General features: G+C 47.1%; 1 protein-coding gene across 2 annotated transcripts in view; it reads left to right on the top strand.

Annotated features, from left to right (window-relative positions):
* The first annotated feature begins 891 nt into the window (after positions 1 to 891).
* The window catches only part of MYO1B (myosin IB), a 90,909-nt gene continuing 66,604 nt past the window's right edge, over positions 892 to 25,196 (top strand). For both annotated transcript variants that reach the window (XM_084289668.1, XM_084289669.1), the window contains exons 1-3: positions 892 to 924; positions 9,681 to 9,821; positions 20,896 to 21,011. In XM_084289668.1, coding sequence (XP_084145794.1) covers positions 9,687 to 9,821; positions 20,896 to 21,011 — 251 coding nt within the window. In that variant the 5' untranslated portion in view covers positions 892 to 924; positions 9,681 to 9,686. The remainder of the gene's footprint in view (positions 925 to 9,680; positions 9,822 to 20,895; positions 21,012 to 25,196) is intronic.

Genomic DNA, 25,196 nt, shown 5'->3' with positions numbered 1-25,196 from the left:
TTGCACTGGCTTGCTTTAGGGAAAGAAGAAAAAGAGCTTTCAGGATCAATGTTTCTTATTAAGCCAGGACAAAGCAAAAAGTGTAAGGTGTAGCAGTGGGCTGCTAATTCATGTTTTATAAAGACTGACAATGCTAAATTGCCTCAGAGTAAGCATGGGTAACGAGATGCCTTTCACGCAGAGCTGGAGCAAGACAGGGATGTAGTGCTGGAAGAGGGCAATGGGGGATACTTGGGGTTCATCACCTGGAGGACAAGGCAGCCTCCCGAGGATGTTTAATACAGCCTGCGTTACAAATGCTGCCAAGCAGCAGCTGTTACGGACGGACAATTATTTACAGGACTCTCAGCGTCGAACAGGCTCGAAGCACACGCTGTGGCCAGCGCTAACCCTGCTGAGGTGCAGCGCCAGGAGCCTGTAAGGACAGCAGCAATGAGCTTTCCTCTCCTTTGGGTGAAGTGAGTGGAGAAAGTTCACAACCGAGGCAGAAATTTTCCTTTTCAACGCAACGACTGGTGATGATTTTAACCGTGAGGTGATGGTTTTAACTGAGGCACCTCGGTGAGAGGCGTGCAGTCCCTGGCGCTGCGCCGGTACAGCAGCAGCTCGCAGAAACGGGAATCCTGAGGTAACTTTCACTGATGCTTGGAGGAAAAGGGATTTAAAAAAAAAAGAGTGGAAGGAGAGGGCGAGGCCGAGGCGGCCCCGCAGCCCCTGCCCGTGCCGAGGCCGCCGGGCGGCGCTGCGAGCTCGGGGCGGCGGCGGCGCCTCCTCCCCTCCCCTCCCGGGCCGGGGCTGGGGCCGGGGCCGGGGCCAGGGCTGGGGCTGGGGCCGGGCCGGGGCGGAGCCGCTCCCCGCGGCTGCTGCGGGGCCGCGACCGCCGGCGGCTGGGCGGGAGGCGCCGGGGAGCCGCTGGCTGTGGAGGTACCGGGGCTGCGGGCAGGGAGCGGGGGGGGGGGGGGGGGCGGCCGGGAGCCTCCGTGCGGGGCCGGGGGGCGGTAAAATGGCTGCCGGCGGGGACAAGTCCCGGGAGCAAAGCCGGGCTCGTCCCGCAAGGGCGGTGTTGGGGAAAGGGAGCCGGACCCGGCGGGTGGCAAACACCGTGAAGTTAGCAGTGCCCGTCCGTGGCGTGCTCCCGGCTCCGGAGCTGGCTTTGGGCATCTTTAATGCAGCGCCTCGCCGTGCTGCGTTGAGGTGTCGTGGTCGTGGCATCGCTGCTTGTGGCACCGCAGGACCATCGGGGTGCGCCGAGCACAAGGCGAGGGCGAAAGAACTCAGTAAAGCATCGTCCATCCCATCCCGTCCCATCCCATCCCATCCCGTCCCGTCCCGTCCCGTCCCGTCCCGTCCCATCCCATCCATAGGGAGGAAATTAGCAAGGAACCATCAGCAGGGCTTGGGAGTTTGCGTTAGCTCCATGTGTTAGCCCCTCCAAACCTTGTCTGCGCTGCCTTTAGAAGGGCAGATGTGGATGGCCAGCCTGCCATCGCTTCTGGGGGAAGGGAGGATGAAGCCTGGCAAACGAGAGGAGGAAGTGGGAGAGGGAAATTGGAAACATAAGCCCAAGCCATTAATTTTTCCCACTGCTGGCAATGCACTGAAGGCGTCCTGCCTGGTGGAAGTGCCGTGGACTTTCTTCACATGATCCTCTGAGGTCATCCGGTTTCTGGGAGCTGTGTGGGAACAGAAATTCCTCGTGCTGGGTCCTGAGCTCATCTCCCTTCGGCAGCAGTCGTAGCAGTGGCTTGGGAACCAGGGAGGAAGGTGAGGAGAGAGCGAGCGGAGCAGTTTGGGGGACAGCTTCGTGCTGGCCTGGGCCACCCTCTGCGTGCTCAGTGCGGCCGGAGCTGGGACAAGCGTGAACGTAGCGGCCTAAAAACCCTCTGGAGGTGTGCTCCGGGTGGTCAGTGCGGTGCCAGGCTGCCCTGTAAATCTGGCCTTCTGTTTCATTCATCCTTTTTGTTGTGCTAATGAGGAGCAAACTGAAATGTGAAGCGGCGACTTGGGTGACTGCACGCTTCAAGCTTGGGGAGTTTCCTCAGATTGATGAAATGCAAAAATAATTTTCCCTTCTTCTTTCCCTAGTAGCTATATAAGTAGTCTTTTAAATTCTCAGAGCCTTTGTACGTTGAAATCAGAGGTATCTAAGCAGCTTCTCTTGTTTGTTGGAGGATTATTAGCAAAATTTGGGAAGGCTTGCAGCAGTGATGACCAGCCCTTGAGTGTGTAACCTGATCCACAGCTTTTTCTCTTCAACTGGGAAAGGAAGTAACAGCTCCTATTACACCCTTATGTAACCTCCCCATCACATCCTCCAGAACCAGGGAAGCCAGAGCTTGATTTCTGGTGTATAAACTAACATCAAGGCACGCTTTGTCAGAAAGAAGTGGTAAAAAAAATAACATTAACTTTCATTTGTTTTGCAGTTCCTAGGGTGAAAAAAAAAAAAAAAAAAAAAGAAAAAGGATTTTCTTTTGTGTTGATGGGGTACTGGGAGGAGCTGCAGCTCTTTGTTGTGTGCGGTGCCTGATCTGTGGCAGAGTGTACCAGAACCGTGCAAGTTTGTGAGTCTTTTTCCTGGTGGGTCTGAGCATCAGTCGCAAAGCATTCACCCAGTACAGCTGTGTCCCAGTTTGCTTTGAGGTTGTAAAAGCTTTGCTCTTACACTTTGCATGGCTCCAGATTTCAGTGTCTGAACCAATTGCGGAGACCAGGGTCTCTCCATTTTGCTTTTGGACTCGGTCCCCATCCTGGGAGAGACTGGGAAGAGAAGAGAAAGGTGAAGTTCTCAAAACTTTTCCACATGCTTTTGCACATATACACACGCACACGTCCTGGGGACGCTGGCATCTCATGCGTTCGCAGTCCCATGCCATCTCTGGTGGGCTGGGAAACGTGTGGCTTGCTCCTCAGGGACAGGCTCTTCTGCGAGTAGAGCTGGAATGTGCTTTATGGCACGCCTGGCCGTTTTCAGGGAGTCCTGCTGGTCTTGGTGCTTTGCTCCGGGTTTGAAGAACCCTATCGTAAAACCACGCTGTTTATCTCGCTGTTTGCTTATCTTGATTTTAAGTAACAGTAGGGTCTTTGGGGTTGTCTGCAGACCTGGCATTTTTGACTAATGTATCATCCAAGGGCTGGGCCAGGCTGACCCGGGTTGTCTTTTTGCATGTACGGCTCTTATAGAAAACCAGGCAGACAGGGGTAGCACATCGCTCTCCCAACTCCTCATTACTGTGAGATTTCCCGTATGGCATTGGCAAGCACACTCCTGTCCGTTCCTTGGTACGTTTCAGTTCTGTTTCACCAGCAGAGAGTGAAGTTTCCAAATTGAGTTTCACAGCTGAAGACAACTGACCCAGTCCCCTTCTCCGATGCAAGCCCTAGCGGGAAAAAGCGTATAGGAAGAAGGGAAGGGGGGATAATTAAGAGGAATAAATGCTGAGTAACCCAAGGTTTGGTGGGATACTGCGGGCATTACTTGCTGTAGGCTTCTTTATTCCCCAAATACAGGCATTGAGGGAGAGGCTTGTTTTTCCCCACTGTCAGCAGAAAACAATTTTTAAAAGTTTGTGACCACAGCCTGGTCAGCAGTGGTACAAGTTTCCTGGGCCCACAAGTATGCTCTGCATGCAAGTTCTCTTGCTTTTCTTTCCCTGCTTCTTTCTCTGTAGTTTTCCATGATTTTCATGGTGTGTTCTGAAGTGCTGCCGAGGGTACTAAGAATTAGGAACAGGAAAAATTAAACTGCAGGAGGTGCTCCAGTGGAAGAAGACCAGGCACGGAGCAATTGCATCCTGAAATGTTTCTGCTCTCTTATAGGAAGCTTAGCTATGGGAAAGTAGGGGCAAAGGAAGCTGCACTTAGCCCTATGTTTGGGAGTAGTTCTGGTTACTGAGAGTCCGAAGAAGCCTCCCAGCTTTTGTGTGCCAGTGGGTCTGTGCCGTGGAGCAGCTGGCTTTTGTCATACAGGGTAAATCAGGGTAGTGCTGGGCAAGGTGAAGCTTTGGAGAAGGAAAAGGAAGTGGAAAATAATCCCAGTCCTTATGGAAAATAATCCCTGTTCCTTGGAGGGAGTATTCCTGGTCACGGTGAGGAAATATTGCTGCCACGATGTACCGGGAGTCTTCTCTGGTTAACCCCGTTCAGCCAAGATGGGCTCGGGTAAGAGAGGGAGCAGAAAAGGGCAGCTGTGGTGGGCCGGGGCACGGAGAAGAAATCCTGGGTGTGCTTCATCCAAAGCGAGGACTGGGAGAAGGCCCTCTCTAAATAGTTCCCTGTGGTGTGGGAAAGGAAACGTTAAGGAGAGAGAAAACACGTTTACATTTCAGAACAAAGCACCAGGAGGATTGGGACGAGCAAATATTGGGTAGGGCAAATATTGCTTCCTGTTCCTGCAACGCGTGTATCCAGGTCTCTTGATCTCCTTCCCCACTGCTTGTCCGTAAAACCCCAGGGTTTTGCTGTGGAGGAAGTGATGAGCAGGAGGGGCAGTGGTGTGGCGAGCTGTAGGGTGAATACTTGCCCTGTCCTGGCCCCATAGCAGCCGGTCCTGGGAGCGATGGGACCCGCTGAGTCTGCGTTCCTGCAGGTCCTTCTCTTGTGCTGGGCTGCCTCGCGAAAACCCCTAACGTCCATTTGAAGCTCTGGTGTGGTAACAAGCTTCTGCCATGTCACACACAGCAAACAAAGACAATCCCCCAAAATAAATAAGTGCTGCCCTGCTTTTCGCGGCCCTGCTCTGCAACGGCTATGCAAACCTAACCTTTGGATTGGGCAGCATCCCAAAAATGGGCAGAACATTTCCAGAGGTAGGTTGAAAAGTGAGGATAATCAGTTCAAAAGGCCATCCCCTGCTCAACCAGTACTCAAAGGTCTTTTTGAATTAATTAATTTTAAAGAATGAGGCTGTTTTCTTTGTGTTTATGTCCTGTGCTGGCAACTGACTTGAAGATGTGCTTCTACGAAGAGCACCGCCGGTTCCAAATGCAGCCTTTAGGGGGGAAGAAGGCAGGAGCCCTGACAGCCTTTGGGTTTACATTCACGTTTTGCCCCTTGTTTTGAAAAAGATTTAAGGCAATCGTAGCAAGGTACAAACAAAAAAAAGAGATTCCCCTTTCCTCCTGAATATTTTATCCTTTTCTGTGGCAGCGGACCTGGAATGATTATGAAACTGTGTGGTTAGGCAATGACTAAGAGAAGCCTAAATGCAAGAAACCACCGTGGATCCTGTTTCTGCTGAAGTCAGTGGGAATTTGACCAGAAATTTGGACAGCAAAACGGCTTTGTTGGTGAAGACCTAACTTCCAGATGCACAGAAAACGCCAAAGGTGTTCTCACTGTAAAGCAGAAGGAACCTAAAGGAGGAAAAAATAAATAAATAAAGGGTTTCCAGGCTCCAGAGTAGCCAGAAAAGGCTACTACGCACCTATCATCTTGGTAACCTGCCAGTATAATCCTAAATGCAAAGGACCTTCTGCAGAGCTAAAATGGAGCTCCAAGCATCTTTGGATTATTTTAAGGCTGCTGTTTCAGCAGGTGCTGGGGGAGGCTGCCCTAGCAGCGCTGCAGGAACAAAACTGCTTTCCCAGAAGCTCGTGTGACCGCGGGGCTGCAGGTTGACTTGGGGGATGGATCGGCCCCCGGGTGTAATTAGTGCTGACGGTTATTGCGGTGTGGTTGCAGAACGATCATTAGAAGTCGTTTGGAAACCTGCAGTGCTGGGAGAATGAAGTGGAAATAGCAGACAGGCCGTACCCCGCTGTCTCTAACAAGACATTTGCAAGAGATGCAAACCCAGCAGCACTGGAGGGGCCCCGTTTCTTCCTTGGGAACTGCCCAGGCTGCAGCAGGACTCGGTTCTCCTACGGGATTCTTCTGGGCAAATCTTCGGTCCTCTAAACCGCAGGCACTGGAGCACAGCCCTGCGGTGACCTGGTGTTGCTAAAGAGCCTTTCCCCGGGAGCTGATGCCTAACACAAACATCCCTGCCCTCTCTGTACAAAGGGAGCCGCAGCCGTAGGTTTTACTGGTGCAATTTACTGGGGCTGTTTGCTGTTAGCTGCTCGGGGGGTGCGGCGTGCACGCGTCCTGCTCGGTGCCTCGGGAAAGCAAAGAGAAGTTGCACAAGGCTTTCAGATACCAGGCCTGGCTTGCTAGGTGCCTTGGTGCAAGCGTTATCTAATTCAAAGCCCCAAACTCCGAATTTCTCAGCCTGGCAAGTGCTGATCTGTTCGGTGGGGCTGCGGCACGGACAGAAATGAGCTCACGCCGTACTCAGACCCCGGCCAGAGGAAAAGAAAGGAAGGAGGGAGAGTCAGCAGATGCATTTTACTTCTTAGGGGAGCTTTTGCTGCTGTTGCTGTAGTTATCATGTACCCGCCTGCAGTGCCACACAAGCCACCTCTGCTGCCAGTGGCAGCTCCAGCCCAGCAAACGTGCCCAGCGCTGAGCTCCGCGTGGCTGCAGGATGCAGGTGATGGCTGTTCCTGTTCGAGGCTGATGTGGAAAAACCTGGGCAGATCTGTAATGCTCAGCCAGAAATGTGGAATGACTTCACTTCCCCCGCAGCACAACGCGCACCGAATTGTCCAAGGCTTCTGGAGGGTTTGCCTGTGCTCTGTATCCTCCTCTATTTATAGCTGTCATTAGTTCTCGTTTCAAGTTGGCTGATGATAAGACTGCTACGGCTCTGCAACAGTGGAATTTTTAATTTGTGGCCAAGAGGGAGAGGAAGGCTTCAGATTCAGCTGGCCACGAGCTCGGCATGGCTCTCCCAGGCATGCCAAGCAGCAGGTAGAGCCGTCCGTGTTTTAACAAAGCTGGCCGACAGAAAATAGGTCAAACTGTGAGGGATTGCTGAATAACCTTTTATTTTTTCATTTATTTATTTATTTATTTTTCAATTTCTGAGGATGGAAACGTGTTGAAAGTGCTCTCACTTCATTGAGTCAATGTCTAGATGTGAGCCCAGCGCTGGGAGGAGGAGACTGGACAAAGGACTAGAGAAAAGAGAGATGTTCTGAAATGCTGCCAGTGTTTGCTTTAGGGATAAGGAAGGGAAATTTGGAAGAAAACTCAAGTGGCAAGTGGGTGTGGGAGAGCTCAGGGAACGTTTGAGGAAGAATCTGATTTGCGGGCTCTAAGTGTTAGAAAAATTTTGCCTTTTTTCTGAGCTAATTGGTTACTATATTAAAATTTTGGACAATTGGCAGCTGTAATCTTTATACAATACTGCTGTTTTGCTTAATATCAACGACATGGCATGTTACAGTCGTAAAAGCCATGCATTAGGTAAATCAAGGGAACCCTGTGTAGGTTTTCATTTGTTTCTGCTGAATTCCCCGTTAGAAATTACTGCACAGTTCAGACAGAGCCTCCCGAAATCTTCTCCCATTCAGCAGCCTTTGTGTGAAAGCATTCGACATGCCCTTGTTTTAAAGGACATAACCCATTTTGTTTCTTTCCTCTAACCTAATTTCCTGCCTGCTGGTGTCTAACCGGCACAGCTGTGGTTTTAATCATTGCCGGTCCCCGAGCCGCTGGGCGCGTGTTTTGGTCCCATCCTCTCGTAGCCCTTGCTCTTGAAAATGGTTCTTGAGGAAGTTTGGTCCTCTTGGAGGATGCCAGAACACAGACGGAGGTAGGAGCTGGTTGCTTTTATCTACAGCTCTCCAAACCCTGCTGAACGTGCTCACCAGGACGGAGGTTAAATTATTTATTAAATTCAATCGAATTGTTTAATGTGTGGTTAAGCATTGTTGGCTTTTCTTGACAGTGTTTTTTTTTCCCTGCTTATTACTTCAGGTAGGCAACCAGCTTGTCCCAGGAGCTTGCCAGGTTCTCCTGTGCTGTTAGCTGAACCAGAGCAGGGTTTAGGTTGGGTTTCCACCAAGGTGGCGGCAGAATATTCCTCAGGGATGTACCAGTGTGTGAGGCTGATTTAATGCATCTTTTGCAAAGGCTAAGCTTTTGCAAATGATTTTGACAATTGAGCTTTAAACAAGATGCCTGGGCATATTGTCCACTTTCTATCCCCTGCGCTTGTAATATTTTCTAGCACTCAAGTGGATGGAAATTTTTCCCATCATATGATTCTAAATTATTGTGGAAAAAAAAGCTGCAAATAATCATTTGGCCATAAAATTTAACTTCTTAAATATATAGATGAGTTAATACACGCAGACAACTTTCTGATTGGGCTTGTAGTTGTAGACGTGGTGCCTTTGTGCACCTCTCCTGCAACATGTGCCTCCGAGGTTGGGGATGCCAGAGTGTTCCTGATGGGTCTGGCAGCTCTGGGTCTTCAAATTCCCAAGCAGTGATGCATGAAGCGTGGTAGGTGGTATGTAATTTCACAATGGTAGATGAGGTATGCTATTTAGAATCAAAATTTTAGGTTGCAATTGCCCATATTAGGATTTTTATATTAGTTTTTTTTTCCTTTTTGGCTACAAACCCAGTATTTAATAAGTTCCATACCCGAGGAGGACTTTTTTTTTTTTTTTTTTTTTTTTTCCAGCCTTCAGAAATGATGTGAACATGAATCGCTGTTTGGGAAGTAATTAGGTCATTGACACAAGACTGGGAGTTTAACGAATTTCTCTTAATGGGATGCAGCAATTGAAGTGATACCTCTGGGAGGATTTTGTGAATGTTTTAAATATTTTTTTTTGGTGCTTCGTAGAGGTGAGCTGTGAAGAACGAAAGAGCTTTTCTCTAAAAATTAAAAAATAGAGTTGTCCAATGTTTGTGTTTAAAACAAACTCTTGTTTGTGTAGCAGAGTTGACTCAGCTTGGGCTGGTTACCATAGTTCAGCACTGTTTTTGCATTTCCATGTGAATTTCTAGTAATTCCCAGGCTTGGCTCAGGTTGGGGATCCTGTTGTGGAGCTTCCCTTAGCTGCCTGGGGCGCTGTGCTGCTCTTCGTTGAGTTTGGAAAAACATCAAACACGACTTAAGTCTTGATCTAATGTCCCTCAAATGTCACTCGCCGCTCAAAAATCGAATGGCACACAGTCCCGCGGTGGCTGTGGACACCAGCAGGAGATAAAAGGCTTCACTTGTTTAAAATTAGCTGTTGGGTGGATTGCTGCAATGGCGAGTTAAAGCTGATTGAATGAAGTGCTAACTATTACAAGACATTTTGAAAAAATACCTAAAATGTGCGATAGTGATGCAATTCAGATAAAATAGCGTGGTTTTGTCTTGGAGCGAGTTCACTTGGTTTCCATTTAAAAGTTGGTCGGATTAGAGAAACGCAGGAAAGGGGGACAACGAAATTCAGATGAGATTTAGCTTGCTCAATATCCTGATTTGAGGCACTACAGATGCTGATGGAGCTTTTGGTAAACTCGAGCTTGTGCGAGCACGTTGTGTTGAAGCCATTCAGCAAATCTGGATGTGGCGCCCACTGCTCTTCGCTGCTGTTTCCTGAGATTTCATATTTAATGTATTGCGAACTGGAAGGCATTATTCAGTCAGAGCTAAAGGTTTTGGGATTGCGCAAACCGCTTGGGTAGACAGAATGACTTTTAGAAAAATCAGTTTTAAAGAAGTGTCGTTTGGTGGGTTTTTACTTGTGAATCCTAAATAGTATCAGTGGCTAATGCCTGTGAAGAATTAGAATAATTTGGAGCTAACTTTGCTCTTTTTTTTCCTTTCTTCCTTTCTCTCTTTGCAGGAGAAAATGGCCAAAATGGAGGTCAAGACGTCACTTTTAGATGACATGATAGGGGTGGGAGATATGGTTCTTTTGGAGCCACTTAATGAAGACTCCTTCATCAATAACCTGAAGAAGCGCTTTGATCACAGCGAAGTCTATGTGAGTATACAGCAACAGTAACTTCCTATGGGACCTGCGTTGCCATTCCTGAAATACGTGTGGATCTGCAAGGATGCACATAGACTGAACACAGACTATTGCACTAGGAATATTTTAACTTTTCTATTTAAAAAATAAAATTTTATATATATATATATATATATATAACACCTTTTAAATCTCTTTTAAAAGCTGTGGACCTTCCCGTACTACATCATTTGCATTTGATCTTTTCCATCTGGGATGTTTTTCCTTTTTGTTCTTCCCCATTGCACAACACAGCGGGCCTCCAATTTTCATAAGAAACTGTTCCAAACTGACGATAGCATTGATTTTCAGCCTACTTTTGTTAGAGAGCAAAGCAGCTACAAATAAGCAGCTTCCAGGGAAGGCATTTCCAGGATGTTGGAGCGGGCTGATGTACAAACGATGTATGTTTGGAATATGCTAGGGCTGCCTTAAATGTTGCCTGTTGCCTTTGATATGCTAAAAAAATAATAATTATTATGTTCATTAGAATGGTTTGATTTTAAACTAGTAACAATGAGCTTGGGTATATGTGGGAGCAATCAAAATCTTCAGGCATATTAATCTTTGAATGATGATCAGTAGGAGAGAGGTTGTAAACTGGCAGCTGAAGCACAGGCTGGGAATGAAGAGGCAAATTGTGATTCCACTTAAGCCTTTCATTTCCTGCTTCATCTCTCTTTGTTCTGTTTTTGTTAAAATGTGCGTAGCGTTGTGTCTATTACACTGCTGCGGGTGTAGGAACTTAATGATTTGTAGAGGCTTTTCAGGACCTCTAGAGAAAGATAAGTCTTTCAAGAGTAAAGCTGCAATGTTTAAGTCAAAGCACAGCTACGATCTGCAAGCAATTGTCTGCAGTTTATTACAATCAAATAGACGTGTTCTGTATTTGATTATAACCCTCCCCCCTTTTAATTTTTAGTGTTGGCTATATTTTCCCTTCTTGCTAAGCATTCAGATCTTCATGGTTTCATTATGCTTTTTTCCTTTCCAGCCTCCAGTAGGGGAGGATCTGTTATTTTTGTTTGCTTCCTCTCTCCCTTTTTGTTTTTACTTCGTTGTAGGCTGTGCTTTTGCACCTCTGCAATTCATTCTCTGCTGCATCTTTCTTCCGGAGTAATTTTCCTTTTCAACCATGCCTGTTCCCTTTTCTATAGATACTAGCTTGGTAAAATACAGTTGTGTGGATGTGCTCGGGTATCACTTCCATTTACTTGCTCTTCATGTTTGGACTGACAATTTAATTTAACTAGAAAATTGAAGTAAGACAAGGACTCTTGGGATCCATAAAAACCTTGTTAGAGAAGAAACCAGAAAGGTCTGTGTTGATGGAGAGAAAGATTCCTTTCAAAATGGGTTAAAGAAATCTCCACGATACCTCTGAGAGTTGTATTTCCAACAAATTGTGTCTTAAATTTCTTCCTGTCCCCTGAAGGTGTAGCCTGTTCCCTTTGCTAACCCTTAGGCTCTGATACAGGCAGGTAGGTCATACCTGGAAGTTTCATCCCAAGTGTTGAGGATACAAACCTGTCCTGTGAGGGCACCCCAGATGTGCAGGCTCTTAATTGCCATAGACTTCTTATGTAAAGAAGTGGATTGCTCAGGACTTCTTATGTAAACTACTACGGATTTAATGTATTTAATGCATGTTTTTATGGAATTTAGCCCAGATAGCTTTTTCCTGGGAGAAATCAGTCTGAACAACAAATGGGTAATCTGCTTTATTTTTATCACCTATTACATACCAGCTGACAACGGCGTTCAGACACATGGTTCTCTGAGGCAGTGACACCGAAACCTGCACTTCCCTGAGCTCCTGGTTCTGCCCGGCCTGGCGCTGAGGTGCAGGGTAATTAGCAGCATTATGTGCTTTGGCAGGTGATACAAGGTGTCACTTTTCTCTAGCAGCACAGGATCCTTTGCCTTGCAGGTGGGAAAGACTAACACTTAAACATGCTCTGCTGAGAAGCTTGAACTGCTGCCAAAAACAAAGGATTTTTTTTTTTTTGGTAGCTGAATCATTCCCTTGTAGTTTGTTGCAGTATCTTTTGCCCTTTTGATCTCCAGTTTTGTTTGACCATGTGATTTTTTTTAAAGGTCTTACAAGTACTGTTTGTGAATCCACGCTGTAAAGTCAAAATGCTGCAGATCCTTGCAAGTATTAAAACATTTTGTCCAGCAGCAGTGGAAGGAATCGCTGTTTAAGTCCCTGCCACCTGCTGCTACCAAGTCAAGAAGTTACTGAGTTTGTGATGCTGCAGGGTTTTAATTACCAGATCACTCAGGGGATGCCTCCTTTTCATGTCAGTTGAATTGTGCTGCCCTGCAAACTTCATTACTGCTCTGAAAGTTTGCTGAAGTATGGGGTGGTTGGGAGGGTGCATTAATTCTCACGCACAAACTCTTCTCTCCCTGTCCCTTACCGCCACCCACTTTCTTCTCCCCACACCTCACTCGTGGAAAGCACACTTTGCATTTCTGTTTTTGGACTTGGACGAACACAATGAAGCCTTTGTTATATCTGGAAGTAATGTTTGTTTTACCATGTAAAATCTGTGGTTTGCATGCTGTCCTGGAGAAAGTGAGTTGGGCCATTGAAGAGCTCCTGTTGGTGCTTAACAAAGGCTGCAGATTTCTGCAGCTCTAACAAGCTACAAAAGTTGATCCCTCAGGATCCCTTCAGAGGGCTTAGCCTCCCGTGGTTCAGCTTGGGATTTAAGCTCAGCCTGTGTGTCAGTGCCCAGTTGTAGGCATTACCAAAAATCCTGTCTCCACTTAAAAATTTAAGTCAAACTAAAGCCATATGAACGGACTGAAATGTTTCTGCAGCAGTTGACCACAGCTCATTCAGCATCAGGTTTTAGGCAGTTTTCTGTAGGCTGACAGCTGTGTCTGTGCTGCATGTGTTAGTTTTAAAACGGGCTTGCAGTGATAACCTTCAAAGGGGCTTGTTGTGGGGAATGAGAGCTGTAGCATGAATGGTTTGGAAAATGCTTTAAAGTTGGCCAGACATTGCACAATTGTGGTACCCAGCCTTTGCAGGTTGGTGTGTGTCAGTGAACGGTGTCAAATCTGCCTCATAGCCAAAGATGACAACATAAATAGGCTCCAGTAAAAGAAAAAAATATATCAATTTTGTCTTTTCTAGTCTCTTTCACAGTAGTTATGTTTGATGCTGAATGTTCAGCGATGGGAATCCTAGTGCCATCTCCATTCATCCGTGTGAAATGCCAGGTCTTCTCCCCAGGAATTCCCCTTGCACGAGCATCCAGCATTCGTCTGGGTCCCTGGTGGTCCTCTCACCATCCTGGGGCATGACTGCCTGTAAGCCCTTCAGGAGAATTCGCTGAGTTTCCATTTCTGGGATGGGTCTGACACGTTTGTGGATAAGCTCTGAGAGCCAGCGTTTCACATTTCTCACGTGCCATGGTGCAAACGGGGGGAAGAGGGAAAAAAAAAAAAGCGTATTCCTACCAGTCAGAGGACAGACTACAGCTTGATTGCCTCTTGTTCATTTTTATGTGTATTTGATAGAAAGTTTAATGGACTTGGGTGTTAGGTTGCATACCGGAGCGCGAAGCTGGAAGCTGTGCCTGTAAAAATAAGGATGAAGGCTGGTGGGGCTGGAGCAGGGCCAGTCGCCCTCCTGAAGACCATCAGGTTGGGCAGTAATCTCACGCCGAGGGGCTTTGGGGGAACGCGTGCGTTAATTGGGAATGGGAATCTTGGAGTTTAGTCATGTCTGGAAATGCCTGGGGTATGTCTGACCAAGAAAAATCCCGTTAAAAAGCTGTAATGGTTTATGATGTTATTTCTGCAACTCTTAAACTTTTCATTGATAAAATCCCTGTCTTTAAAAGTTCAGTTCTGCAAGTATCGGTAACAAAAGCCTGCGTGAATTTCCTCAAGGCAGAGTGAAGTGTGATCCATGGGCCGTGCCGTGAGCAAGCAGAAAAACCATCGTGTTGATTACCTGAAGGTTTGGGGGATCGGGGAGGTGGCAGGGGGAGGTGTGAGCAGTCTGGAGGGGACAGTGCTGCGTGGGCACGTGGGAGGCAGCCTTCAGAGGCCAGAGCTCGCTCCGTTCTGCTGCCCTGCACATTTTTCCCTGCAGTTGTGTTGTTTCTTGAAGCCTTCCCAGAGCTGCAGAGGTCAACATTTTGTTCACGACAACAAGATGTTTGTTTGCTTTTTGCTCTCTTCACAAAGCGGAATTTTTCTCTGATGTCAGCGTTTAATTTGTATTTTCTGCACGCGGCGTTTGTGGGCTGCTTTGGGCAAGAGCAGTCTTCTGGTGCTGAACACGTGTTGCTTTATCACCGAGCTATTAAATATTTGGCATTCCAGCCTAAGAACCCGGTGGTAGCTGCTTGAGGTAGCATCCTTGTGGCTGCCTTCTGGTGGCTTGGCTTGTGGTGTGCTTGTGCTGCTGGCTGAGGTGCTTCCCGGAGACCTCTATTGTTTGGCTGTTTTTGGGGCAGCCTTTTTGTTTCTCATTTTTGGCTTTCCTCGACTGTGCTCTAACCTTCTCAGAGCTGAGGAGCGTCTGATAGCCAGAGCCCAGCAGCTTTCAGCCCAGCTGTCTTCGCTGCCGCACTTGCTGCTCCCCGCTGGTAGCCCAGGGGACCTGAGCTTCCTCAGATCTCTTTCTCTTCCTCCCTCGGGGGACGCCTCTGCCGGATTAAACAATTTTCCCAGCGGTGCCTCCCCAGTTTCCCTCGGGAGGGAAGATGCTGGCTTGCAGCAATAATATTGTTGCAGCTGCCACCGGCGAGGGCCTTGAAGCCTGCTTGGGGTGCAGAGAAGGGTTTGTGTGCCCCGGGCACGTCTTTAACAGTGATACCTCACAGTCTGATAAGTATTCTGCCTCCCTATACATCTTGCTTTGCTTGTTATCGCGTCAGAAATCCAAAGGGCTGTATGCACTACCTGCATAAAGAAGTAAGGACACATCAGTAAGGATCACCGAAAATAGTGTGGGCATCGTGGGCTGCGCAGAGAGGTCTTCTTCCCTATCCACTCCTCCTCCTTGGCTCTTTGATGAGGCGCTTTGAAGAAAGAGAGAGGGTGGTGTGGGAAATGCCCCCCAGTGCCACCGAGCTGGCTGTGCCCCACTGGGGTGGGGAAGGCTTCTGGGGCACTTGGTGGTGATCTCGGTGCGTGTTACACGAAGCACAAAAGGCAGATTAATGAAAGGTTGGCAAATGGCAGCAAAAATGCCCAAGTACTGTAAAAATATGGTGCCTCCCCCCTTTTTATTCATACGGAAATAATGGGATGTTTTGGACCCGGTCCTCTCTGTAATGTTCTCTGCTATTGTTTCTGGTGCACACTGAGACGGGAGGTTTCTTGGCACAGGCTCTATCCAATCTCCAGTCGCTGTTTGCTTATGAAAACAAGTCTTTATCTTTCCCAAAGTTAGCGAACATCGACCTTCCAGGGTATTTAAACGCTTGCCTTAGAATTTCTCAAGCCTGCTTTGTGCTGACTGCGCCATCACCTCCTTCCCAGATGCCGCCTGTAATTGCCTCCCGTGCCGGAGCTCTGTGCATTTGCATACAAACATCCGAGTGCAGTCGGAGGGCTGGGTGGCTGAGGTGATTAATCTGCCTCCTTATTAACAACATCAGAGCCTGTCGTGGTGATCGTGAGGTTAGCAGAGCACTCAGCGATCAGCAGAGAAAAGTCTGTGCCCTCCAGAAACTCAGGAGAGAAACCCGATAATCTCTGCACACGCATCCTCGTCAAGTACTTGCTTCAGCTTGTCCGTGCTCCTCTGCCTGCCTCTGGAGGAGGCTCCGTTGTTGCTTCAGGGCTCTCAGTCTGATTGCAGTGCAATTAAGGGCTGGATCCCGGTGGGTGCAGGCTGCTGTCTGCACCGGGACTTGCAGCATCAAGCCCTGAGCGCAGCATCGCAGCAGTTTGCTGTCCTTTTTGACAGCCCGTGTCAGCCTTGTTTGCTGTGGGATATAGGTAGGCAATTCTGCCTTCGTGGTACCTGCCTGAGCGTTGTGTCTTGAGTCGTTCAATCAGCCATCGACGTGTTTGGCTTGTGCCAATATATTTGGGATATGTCCTGGTGGTGAAGTTTCTCTCCTCCAGCAGTACGATGATTTTACTTCAACTGTTGACGCAGTTTCTTCTTTTGCTTGATTTTTTTTTTTAATTCCCACGTTCAGGAAGTCATCCGGTGCTCTTCTATGTACTTTTACTGATTTTTTTTGCCAATCATGGTTAATAAATGCATTAAATGCACATGGTATCTTAACAGGATTGTTTTTTTTCCTTCTCTATTCCAACATACCGACTTTGCCCAGTGTGTTCCTGGGGCTAAAATGCAGTGTCCCAAAGGACACAAGGTCTCCAGCCTTGTTTTAGTCATCGTGGGGGATATAAGTTGTGTTTGTTCAGATATCCAGTATTCGGTTTCTTCACTTATACAAACGTCATTAGAAATGACTCCAAACAAGAGTGAGAAGTATTCAGGAGTCTTAAGGAGAAGGAGATTTTAAGAGGTTTCCCTCTCGATGGAGAGGGAGTAAAACTAAGTATGACAGTCTGGTTTGTGCCTTCAGTTTACCACGGGCTAGATTTTGGAAAAGTACATTTTTAGCATTGGCTTCTCTTCCAGTGAGGGCGGTGGCAACTGGCTGCCTCATCTGTGACATCTCCCCCATCAGTGCAGCCATTTCAGAGCGGAGCGGGAGCTTCGGAGAGATGCTGTGCATGCCAGGAAATGCCAGTTTGGGGACGCAAAGCACAGATGTTTCTTTTGCTGTCTCTAGGAAAACCTCATAGAAGCTCCTGATCGAGGAGGTAAAATGTTATTAGCTCTGGTCTATTCCACGTGATCCTTGCTCTGTGCTTGCAGAGGGTGCCCGGGGGCTCTTCTTGTGGCCGTGGTCCCACAGGCAAAGGGTGCAGCAGCGTGCCTCAGGTCACAGGTGGAGTTTATGGTCTGTGTGCCTTCATCAAGCAGTGCCGGAAAACCCCCGGGTGGAAATTGTAGGATGAAATTGGAGCTTGTTTGTTTGTGTGCTGTTCGGGTACCCAGCCCATCCCTCTCCACCAACGCTGGACACCTACGTTGTGATGTGCAGTAAAAGCCCCAGAAACAAGCCTCTCAGGTGTTTTTGCTCTTAGCCTTCCTCAGACTGTTTTCTTCCTCCTTTCCAAACCGAGTTTCTCTCAACTTTGCGGGTGTTCCAGACCTGAAAAACGCAAGGGTCCAAAAGCAGAGTGCATTTATCTACTTTTTTTTCTTTTTTGTGGCCAACCGCAACGAAAAACAAATTTGAGCACACGCCGCGATTGTTCAAATAGCAGATGATATTTTGAGGTGGTACTGATCTAGCTGCTAACACTTATTAAAATGAGAAGCTTCATTACGGAGCGGTGTTAAATTTGACAGGTTCTGTCTGCGTTTGGGACGGTTCAGAAAGCTGAGAACATGTAAGTACAGGCTGGCTCCTTGGCCCCAGCTGTTCTGAGCGTGCAGCAGCACATGTGCTTAGGAGTTGGCAAAACCCAGAACCACAACCGCTCAGGCAAAATGTAAATTAAAATGAGTATATTAGAAATACATTCTTGCTGATGTCACATACATGCATATAAAAAGTCAGTGCTGCCCAAGCGTTAGTTCTGGGTTCCTTCCAAAAAATCTAGTCACACTTCTCTTTGATCTTTAATGTCTTTAATTTCAGTGAATTGTTTTATAGCGATCTGAAACTGTTCAAAATCAGAGCCACCTAGTACTTCTGAGCCTCAGCAGTACTAGAGGAATGGGCAGTGTGCGTATCTGGGCTATTAAAGTCGCTCTGCAGAAATGGAATTGCCCGTATCCCCACTAACAATCTGACTTTACTAGAGTTTGTTTTCTGTTTCTGTGCTGCAGCATTTAAAATAAAATCTTCTGTACCCTTGGGCTATTGCAAGGGTAACTGTGTCGGGGAAAATGGCTTTATTAATGTGCTGTATGCCAGGGTGTGAAGTGTTCTCCCGTGAGTTGTGCCAGTGGTCTTCTGCTCTTCTTGAGCTGCCTTGCGCTGCCTTGCTGGTGGGAGCCTCCTGCAGGCTTGGTCCCTCGAGCCTCTTCTCAGCCCAGTCTCACAGCTGCTGGGCCAGAAAGGCACAGACAGGCCTGAAGCAGTGGTAGCACCTTGCCCCGGGCAACACGTTAGGTTTGCTTTCACACCTGGAGGGAAAAATTAGGCATCAAAGGGTCTCAGGAACTGCATCTCCAACAGGACAGAGGCTCAGCGTGACAGACATTGCCTCCGTTTCCCGTCGGATTGTGATTTCAAGTTTTCAGGCTTCACTTGCTCAAGGCCTTAAGCCCTTAATTTCACAGGCACGAGCTGGCTGTGTGGCTGTGCTGAAGAATGCAGGATGTGCTGCCCGTTGACCTGACGGAAATCTGAGTGCTCTTTTCCGCAGCGTTGGTGCCCGGCGGTGTCACCGTGCTGCGTGGCTGATGCACCGATTAAGCACAGGCCAGAGTCCTTTTGTTCCAGGCTCTGGGCGAACACGCCAAGGAGGCAGAATTTGCCTTTGTGACTTGCTGCCATAAAGGAGCTACCTAGAGGAAGGAGCGTAATCAAGAGTCTCTCATTAGCAAAACCTGAGGAGACAGCAGATCTTGTCCCAACTCGCAGAACAAAACCATGGCAAAGCCGAGAGAGAAATCAGATTTCCTGACTGCGCTCGGTGCTTTCATCATGAGGCCGTTCCTCTGGGGTTTTGCTTTTTCCTTAAACAGGGAAAATAAAGGCTCTCTGCAGTCCCCGGGGGGCCACTCCACGGTCTCCTGCTACTCCTCGGCGCTCTCCTTCCAGCGCTGGAATGTTTCGGAGCTTGTTGCTCGCTCAAGGGCCTGAGCCATTTATTTTGTTTGTTTATCGTAGAGGTCTGGTGGGAAGGCAGATGTTACGTGGGAAAGCTCTGCTCGGGATCTGTTTATCCCAGCTCTGTGGAATCTCACAGACCACCACGAGCAAGGAGCTGTGAGGTATCAGCTGCGAGATAGCGGCACTTGGAGAAGAGGCAGTGTGGTAGCTCTCCAAGCAGCTTCGCAGCCAGAGCAGTGATTTCTTGGCGTGGGTTGGGTTGGTGTTTAAAATGGACATGTGTACGGCTTTGTTTCTGTGGAGTCATTTGACCTTTTGAAATATTGGTATTTTAGGAAGTGCTCCCTATTTGTACGTGTCTGACAATAGGCAGCTGACTGCAACTCCCAAAATACGTTGTCTAGGCAGTACTTAGCTACGAAGAGATGTTTCTAAATACATCTCATTTGAATGCCTGCATTCAAAATTAAAAATCAAGCTTTTTGCTCTCGCCCGTCTTTCTTTGCCTTGGCATTTCTGGGTGCTTCAAGGAACTCAGCAGTTACACTTTGTGTGTACGGCAGCAGGAGAGCTGGAAAGGGCAGGTCTTCGAGTCGCAGAGGATTCCTGTTTCTAAATACAGACGTCAAGATCTGGCCTGTAGCTGTCTTTGGCTGGTACTTTCCGACATGGATTTCAAAATGGGCTGAATTCACAAATTCTTAAGATTCATGAGGAAATGAGTTAGCATAGTAATGGTTTATAGGAAGGAGCCCTAATGAGGGTGTCCATGCACTTGTGAAGACTAGAAAGCTGCTTATCCTTGCCAAGAGTCTAGGCCTGCAAAGTGGCAGAGCTGTAGAGAGAGCAGAGCAAAGACTGGCTACAGAAAGTGAATTTTTGGATTTCCTTATAGTTCAGTGCAAGAGAGGGGCACAAAAAGAAAACACTTCCCACGTTGAGGGGAGGATGACCACCGAACTAGAGCAATTTATCATTTGAAGAAAATGTACATAAAGTACACAGGACTGCGTCTTTGAAAGCAGCAAAGATCTACAAATTGTGCAAGACACAAATCTGTTTTCCAGCTGCCTCGGTAGCCCTTGGGGCGCCCCCCTCACGGGCAGGTTTCCTTCCCCCTCGCCGCATTTTCCACAGGCTCTCGATGGAGCCAGCTTGCTTCCAGGGCTCTTGGGCTGCTCCAGCTCGGCTGCATGGGGGGAGACGTTTAGCAAAGAGCTGCGAGGCTCTCGGGCAGCCTCGTGCTGCTTGCTTTGTCGCTGCAGTCTGGCTTGCTCGACCCTGCTGGAAATCGGGCAGAAAACGCCAGGTGAGTTCATGCGCTGAGTATTGTCTGTGACTTGCTGCTCTGCCGAACCCCTGGGCAATAAATCAAGCTCCGTGCACCTCTGTTCCCAGTTAGAAAATGCTTATTATGGCACTTCCCTCTGCGCAAAACTGTGGAGATAAGTCCAAGTAGTGATTGTGAGGTGCTAAGGTGTCACTGGGTTTTCTTCAGCATTTACTAGCAGTTGTAACCCAAATAACGGGAAGCTGTGGCTTTTGTGTGCAGCCCTTACACCTCAGGGCAGCCCCCACTTACTGAAAAAACGTGTTTTCCCAGGTGTTTTTATTCATTTCCTGGCTGTGGAAAGAGATACCAGGTACTCGGGGTTGACTTTGTGTTTGATAAGTCTCTGCAGGCAGGGCGTGGAGGGATTGTGGCATTTCTTGCCACGCGGGTTCATTCAGCTTCATTCAGCGTGGTGCTGAGGAGAACCAGTGCACTGCCCACACTGTTTGCCATGGGTAACGGCAAGTTTGTGTAGCATCTGCTCCCGTGAAACATCTTTTTTCTTTCCACACTCGAACTCCAGCATCGCTTCCGCGGCTCTGTGTGAGGGCACAAGGGCTGCAGCGAAGCTCATGCCGTGTTTGCATGTTCCTTCGTGAACGTCTCTGTCCTTTTCCCTTTCCCTCCCTGGCTGAATTAGTCAGAGAAGTATTTGTATGATTGGAGTTTGATTCAAAAATATTCTTAGGAGGCATTCCGACATCGTTTGGTGAGGAGACCTGCAAAGCATTTCAGAATGTGTGTACGTATTTATTCATTGTTACAGCTGGGCTTTTCTGTTGTTCTTTTTGCAAAGTAGTAAATAGGAGACTGATATATAAAAGAAAAATCCACAATGATTTTTTGTGCATTTTTTTTCTTTCAACAGACGTACATCGGCAGTGTGGTGATATCAATAAACCCCTACAGACCTCTACCCATTTATACTCCAGAGAAAGTTGAAGAATACAGAAACCGAAACTTTTATGAGCTCAGCCCCCACATGTAAGTACAGCGAAGAAGCTTTAGTTTTCATGCTGTCCTGAAGCAGATGCTGCCAGCTGTCTTTCTCATCAAAACGTCTATGTTGATTAAAGCAAACATAATACCCCCCCACACACAAACCAAAAAAAGAGAGAAAAAAGTTCATCCTTATTTTAAATAGAAGTTGAGATGAGTTATATTTTGTGATTCATGTATTTAGATGCTGGTACATGCATTTCAGAACATTTTCCTGTAACTGCATTGTAAGTAGTGTGTTTTCAAGGAAATCCACTTCTTGTGAAGTCCAGATTGCCTTGTGAAAGCCTCCAAGTGTTAAATATGTTTGAGTAATGTAGTATTCCTGTGGGTATTTGAAACTGTTAATTTCTCTTTGCACAGTTCAAAAAATGAAAAAACCCTCATGGTGAGTGTGGAACGGGCTGGTTGTACCTGAATGGTGTCTGTGGGAGAACAAAAACTGTCTCCTCTGGTCTGTTCTGGGTGGAAATGAGCCAATTCAAGAGGGCAGCCAAAGTGCCATAAATATGTGATATAAATCGTAAGGCCGGCCTCACAGCCCTTCCCTGCACTGGGAGGTGGCTGTCGGGCCCAGCCATGACCCATATTGTTTGGGCACAGCCAGAGGGCCTGGAGAAGCCCTGGTGAAACCCTGTCCGTAACAGGACGAGACGTGGATGGAGCTGTGGTGGTGTGGCTGGACGTGAGGCATCTTGTCTTCAAGGCCTGTGAGGCTGTCAGCACGCTCAGCAGTTACACGTTCAGGGGGCTGCCTGGAGTGGTCAGAGGTCCCATAAATGACCACACGCGGCCATAAGCTTCGGCATCTTCCTCTGGTGTTAGCTTTTAGATTAGAAGGAAATTGTGTGTGGAAGGACATCTGGAAGTTATTTTATTCTGATTAATTCTTTGCCTTCATACTTCACCTGTAACTCTTCCAAATACATTGGCTGAAATGCAGGCAGCCAATTAAGCAGATCAAATGAGCTTCTGGTCCTTTCCTCGGTCCTTTTGGATCCAAACTTGCGCGATGTTCAGATTTTCTTCACAGCTTTGTTTAGCGAGCACAATTGCTTGCTGAATTAACACAGTTGCTTGCTAAAAGAACTTTCTGCTTGACTAACTTTGCTCAGTTGCATAAAATATGCTGGCGTATGATGGAGGATTTTAAAAATAAAACCTGGGAGTAACAGTTTGTCTGCCATTCTGAAAGTCAGCACGAAGTACTTGGTTACCTGTTGGGCAAAGTAATATATTGATCTCGGCTTCTCCATCTCTCCTGCGAGAGAGTTTTCCAGACAAAAAATGGTCAATAGTGATTCCGGTACATATTTTTTTTGTTGCTTAATCCAATCAAATATACATCCTACTTTGACTAGAGAAACGTTTGCCTTTCAATATTAAAATGCAAATTAGTTTCAGGGTGGGAAGGGCAGGTGTCAGAAGCTTACAGCGAGAGGCTCAGGGAAAAGAAAGGAGAACCTGAACTGAGTAGGAAATTGTTTCATTGGTGTCATTCATTGCTAACGACAGGAATTGTGTGGTCAGGCTGCCATCTCAGAACGAGACCGCCTGGAATCCAAGCACTGGGAATCCACTCAGTAGGCTGGGGAGAGAAAATATTGAATGTTAACTTGTGTCAGGAAATCTTGATTGTGTATTAGTAAGGCAATTTCCCTCACAAGTTCAGTTACAGTGCCAAGTTGTGGAAAGTTATGAGCTTGATTTGTCTGGGGCAGATGTGATCTCTCCACAGGTTTCTTTATTTGGTATTGCTTCTGTATGAGGATTTTGTCTTCTGACACCCATTAGACAAAATATACTTAAAAATACCGGATTATGGAATAGCTCCTTTCAGTTTATTCTGCAGAGGCGCTTCTGCCTGAGGTAAAGGTGTTGTCACCTCGTGGCTCACGTTCTCCAAGGTCGGTCACTTCAGAGAGATCCCCCTGGGCTGGGTGGCCAGGCTTCACACATCGGCGTCTCTGGAGCAGACTGCTGAGGGACATTTCCGGACCTAGGGCTCTGTGGGGGAGTTTCTGGGAAATGAGGATCTTAAAGCACATTTTGGTTATTTTCCAGTAGTTTCGCATGGCCTCGCGTCTGGGCTTGGGGTACATCAAGCGTCTGGGTGTGAGGGAGTGTGACTGGGAGGGTGTGCGGGGGAAGTCCAGCTGTCCCGGGGAAATCGGCTGGGCGAGAACATGAAAAGGGAAGGGGAAGGAGAGAAGTGCACAATGACATGAAGGAAATCCATACCTCGAGACGTTTTTTCCATACATGGTCACTGAAGGAAACACAAAACCACGTGAGTGGAAATCTGTTCTTGTGTTTTCTTAACCCAAATCCGAAAGACGAGGGGAGTCATCACCTTCTCGTCTACTCTGTTTCCTCAGCAGCATCTACGAGAGTGCCCAGTGCTTTGGTGACACTAATTAATACTTAATTGCATGTTTCAAGCTTTTTTTTATTTTATTTTTTATTTTTTTTTTAAACGCCAGGGTCCCTGGCAGAAGGAGTTCCCGGTCAGATGATTTTGGATAACGTTATACCGATTAAAATTGGATCAAAGAGTGTTTATTTATATCGTCCATTCTTCTCTAAATTCACTGTTGTTGCGGCGCTGTGTAAAAAGTGTTACTTTTCTAGGCCGCTGGAATGCTTGTTTTCCTGCTCTGTGGCTATTTGCATAGCTGCAGCAGGAAGTTTACCCAGCTTTTTATTTATTTATTTATTCCCCCAGTGTTTCGTTAATCTTGCTGTTTTTGTCTTTATCTGCGAGGCAGGATCAGCCTTGTCTCTGACTCGGCAGGGCAGAGGGTGACATTTCAGTGCTCAGACAATTTGCTGCTTGATTTGTGCAGTCCTCGTGCTCGCGTCCTGCTCTTTCAGTTGATGCAGTTCCCCTTTCAGCTGATGTAATTGCTGTTCTGCTCACCTTGTGGGTAGCCTAGACGTGAGAGACAACCAAGCTGCCTACCTGGCTGATTTACATCGACTTCCACCGGTGACAAAGGATCTTCAAAGCGAAGGCACTGTGAGATAAACACTTCATTGTACCATTTATTTGTAGCCGCGGTGCTGTATCGCTTTCGTACCAGTAACAGGTTTGCTCTATGGGATTGCAGAGCAGGTGCTTTATTGCATCTCCTATCTTAACAGCAGCTGCCAGCAGCTCTCCACCTCTGGCAGGTAACACGCCGTGTGGCTCTCTGCTCCACTTCCCAGACTGAAATGCCTTAACTTCTCACTTCAGAACTGCAAATTATTTGAAGTCGAGGAACAAAATAGAAAGCGGTCACTGTGCTGCTAGCGACAAGTTGCAAGCCGGTAAGAATTTGTAGTCAACACACTTTTTTATTTTTTAGAGAGGCACCGATATATTTAAGACGCATAACTGGGACGTCAGTAAGATCAGGCAGTGTGTTAGAAATGTGGCTGATCTGCCAGTCTATTGAATTCCACTTGGGAAATTTTGCTGAACACTTTATTTACTTGTTATTCGTATCTTGGAGTCAAATATTTTCTGAATAGACAATGGTTTTGTGCTAAAAGCTTTCAGATATATAGGGATTTGCAGGCAAGTCCTGAAAAATGGCCTGCCTTTACATAGAATGCAACTACAGAGATATCAACCTGATGCCTCTTACAACGAGGAACTTAATTACGTGTCCCTCGTTTCAGTGGTCAATATATTAATAATTCACAGGACAAATCATTCTCGTACTGATACCTGCAGTTACATTGTTAATAGGCAAAACTGGCTGTAAATTATTCAAGTTAGGACTGTTTTGAGTCAGTGTAAGCGGTGAATATAGAAGTTATAGTCCTGCTTCTGGCTTTTTTTTGTTGGTTTTCCAGGATGGCATGTCTTCAGAAACACTAAGGTTATGGAAACTTTTTTTTTTTTCCTTTCATTGATTTAAAGCAAATATTTTTGTCTGAAGGGGTGGTGCAGTCTGAGCTGTGAGGGATAGTGGTTGCCTATATGTGAAACTCAGCTGTTCCCCATAGCCATCAGTTTTAAGATACACAGTAAGACATTTTCTTTGCTGTAGAAGGGGCTGGTGGGGTGAGAGCTTGTGCTATAGCTTAGCGTCCTTCAGTGACTCTGCATGTTTATTCCAACGCTTCCTTTTCATCTTGTCCTTTCCTCATCTTCACATGCCTTTTTTTTCCCTTTCTTCT

Source organism: Netta rufina (genome assembly GCF_964035555.1).
Source record: "Netta rufina genome assembly, chromosome: 6".
Classification (NCBI taxonomy): domain Eukaryota; kingdom Metazoa; phylum Chordata; class Aves; order Anseriformes; family Anatidae; genus Netta; species Netta rufina.
The sequence above is the reverse complement of the archived record's forward strand: the minus strand, read 5'-3'. Positions and strand labels throughout refer to the sequence as shown.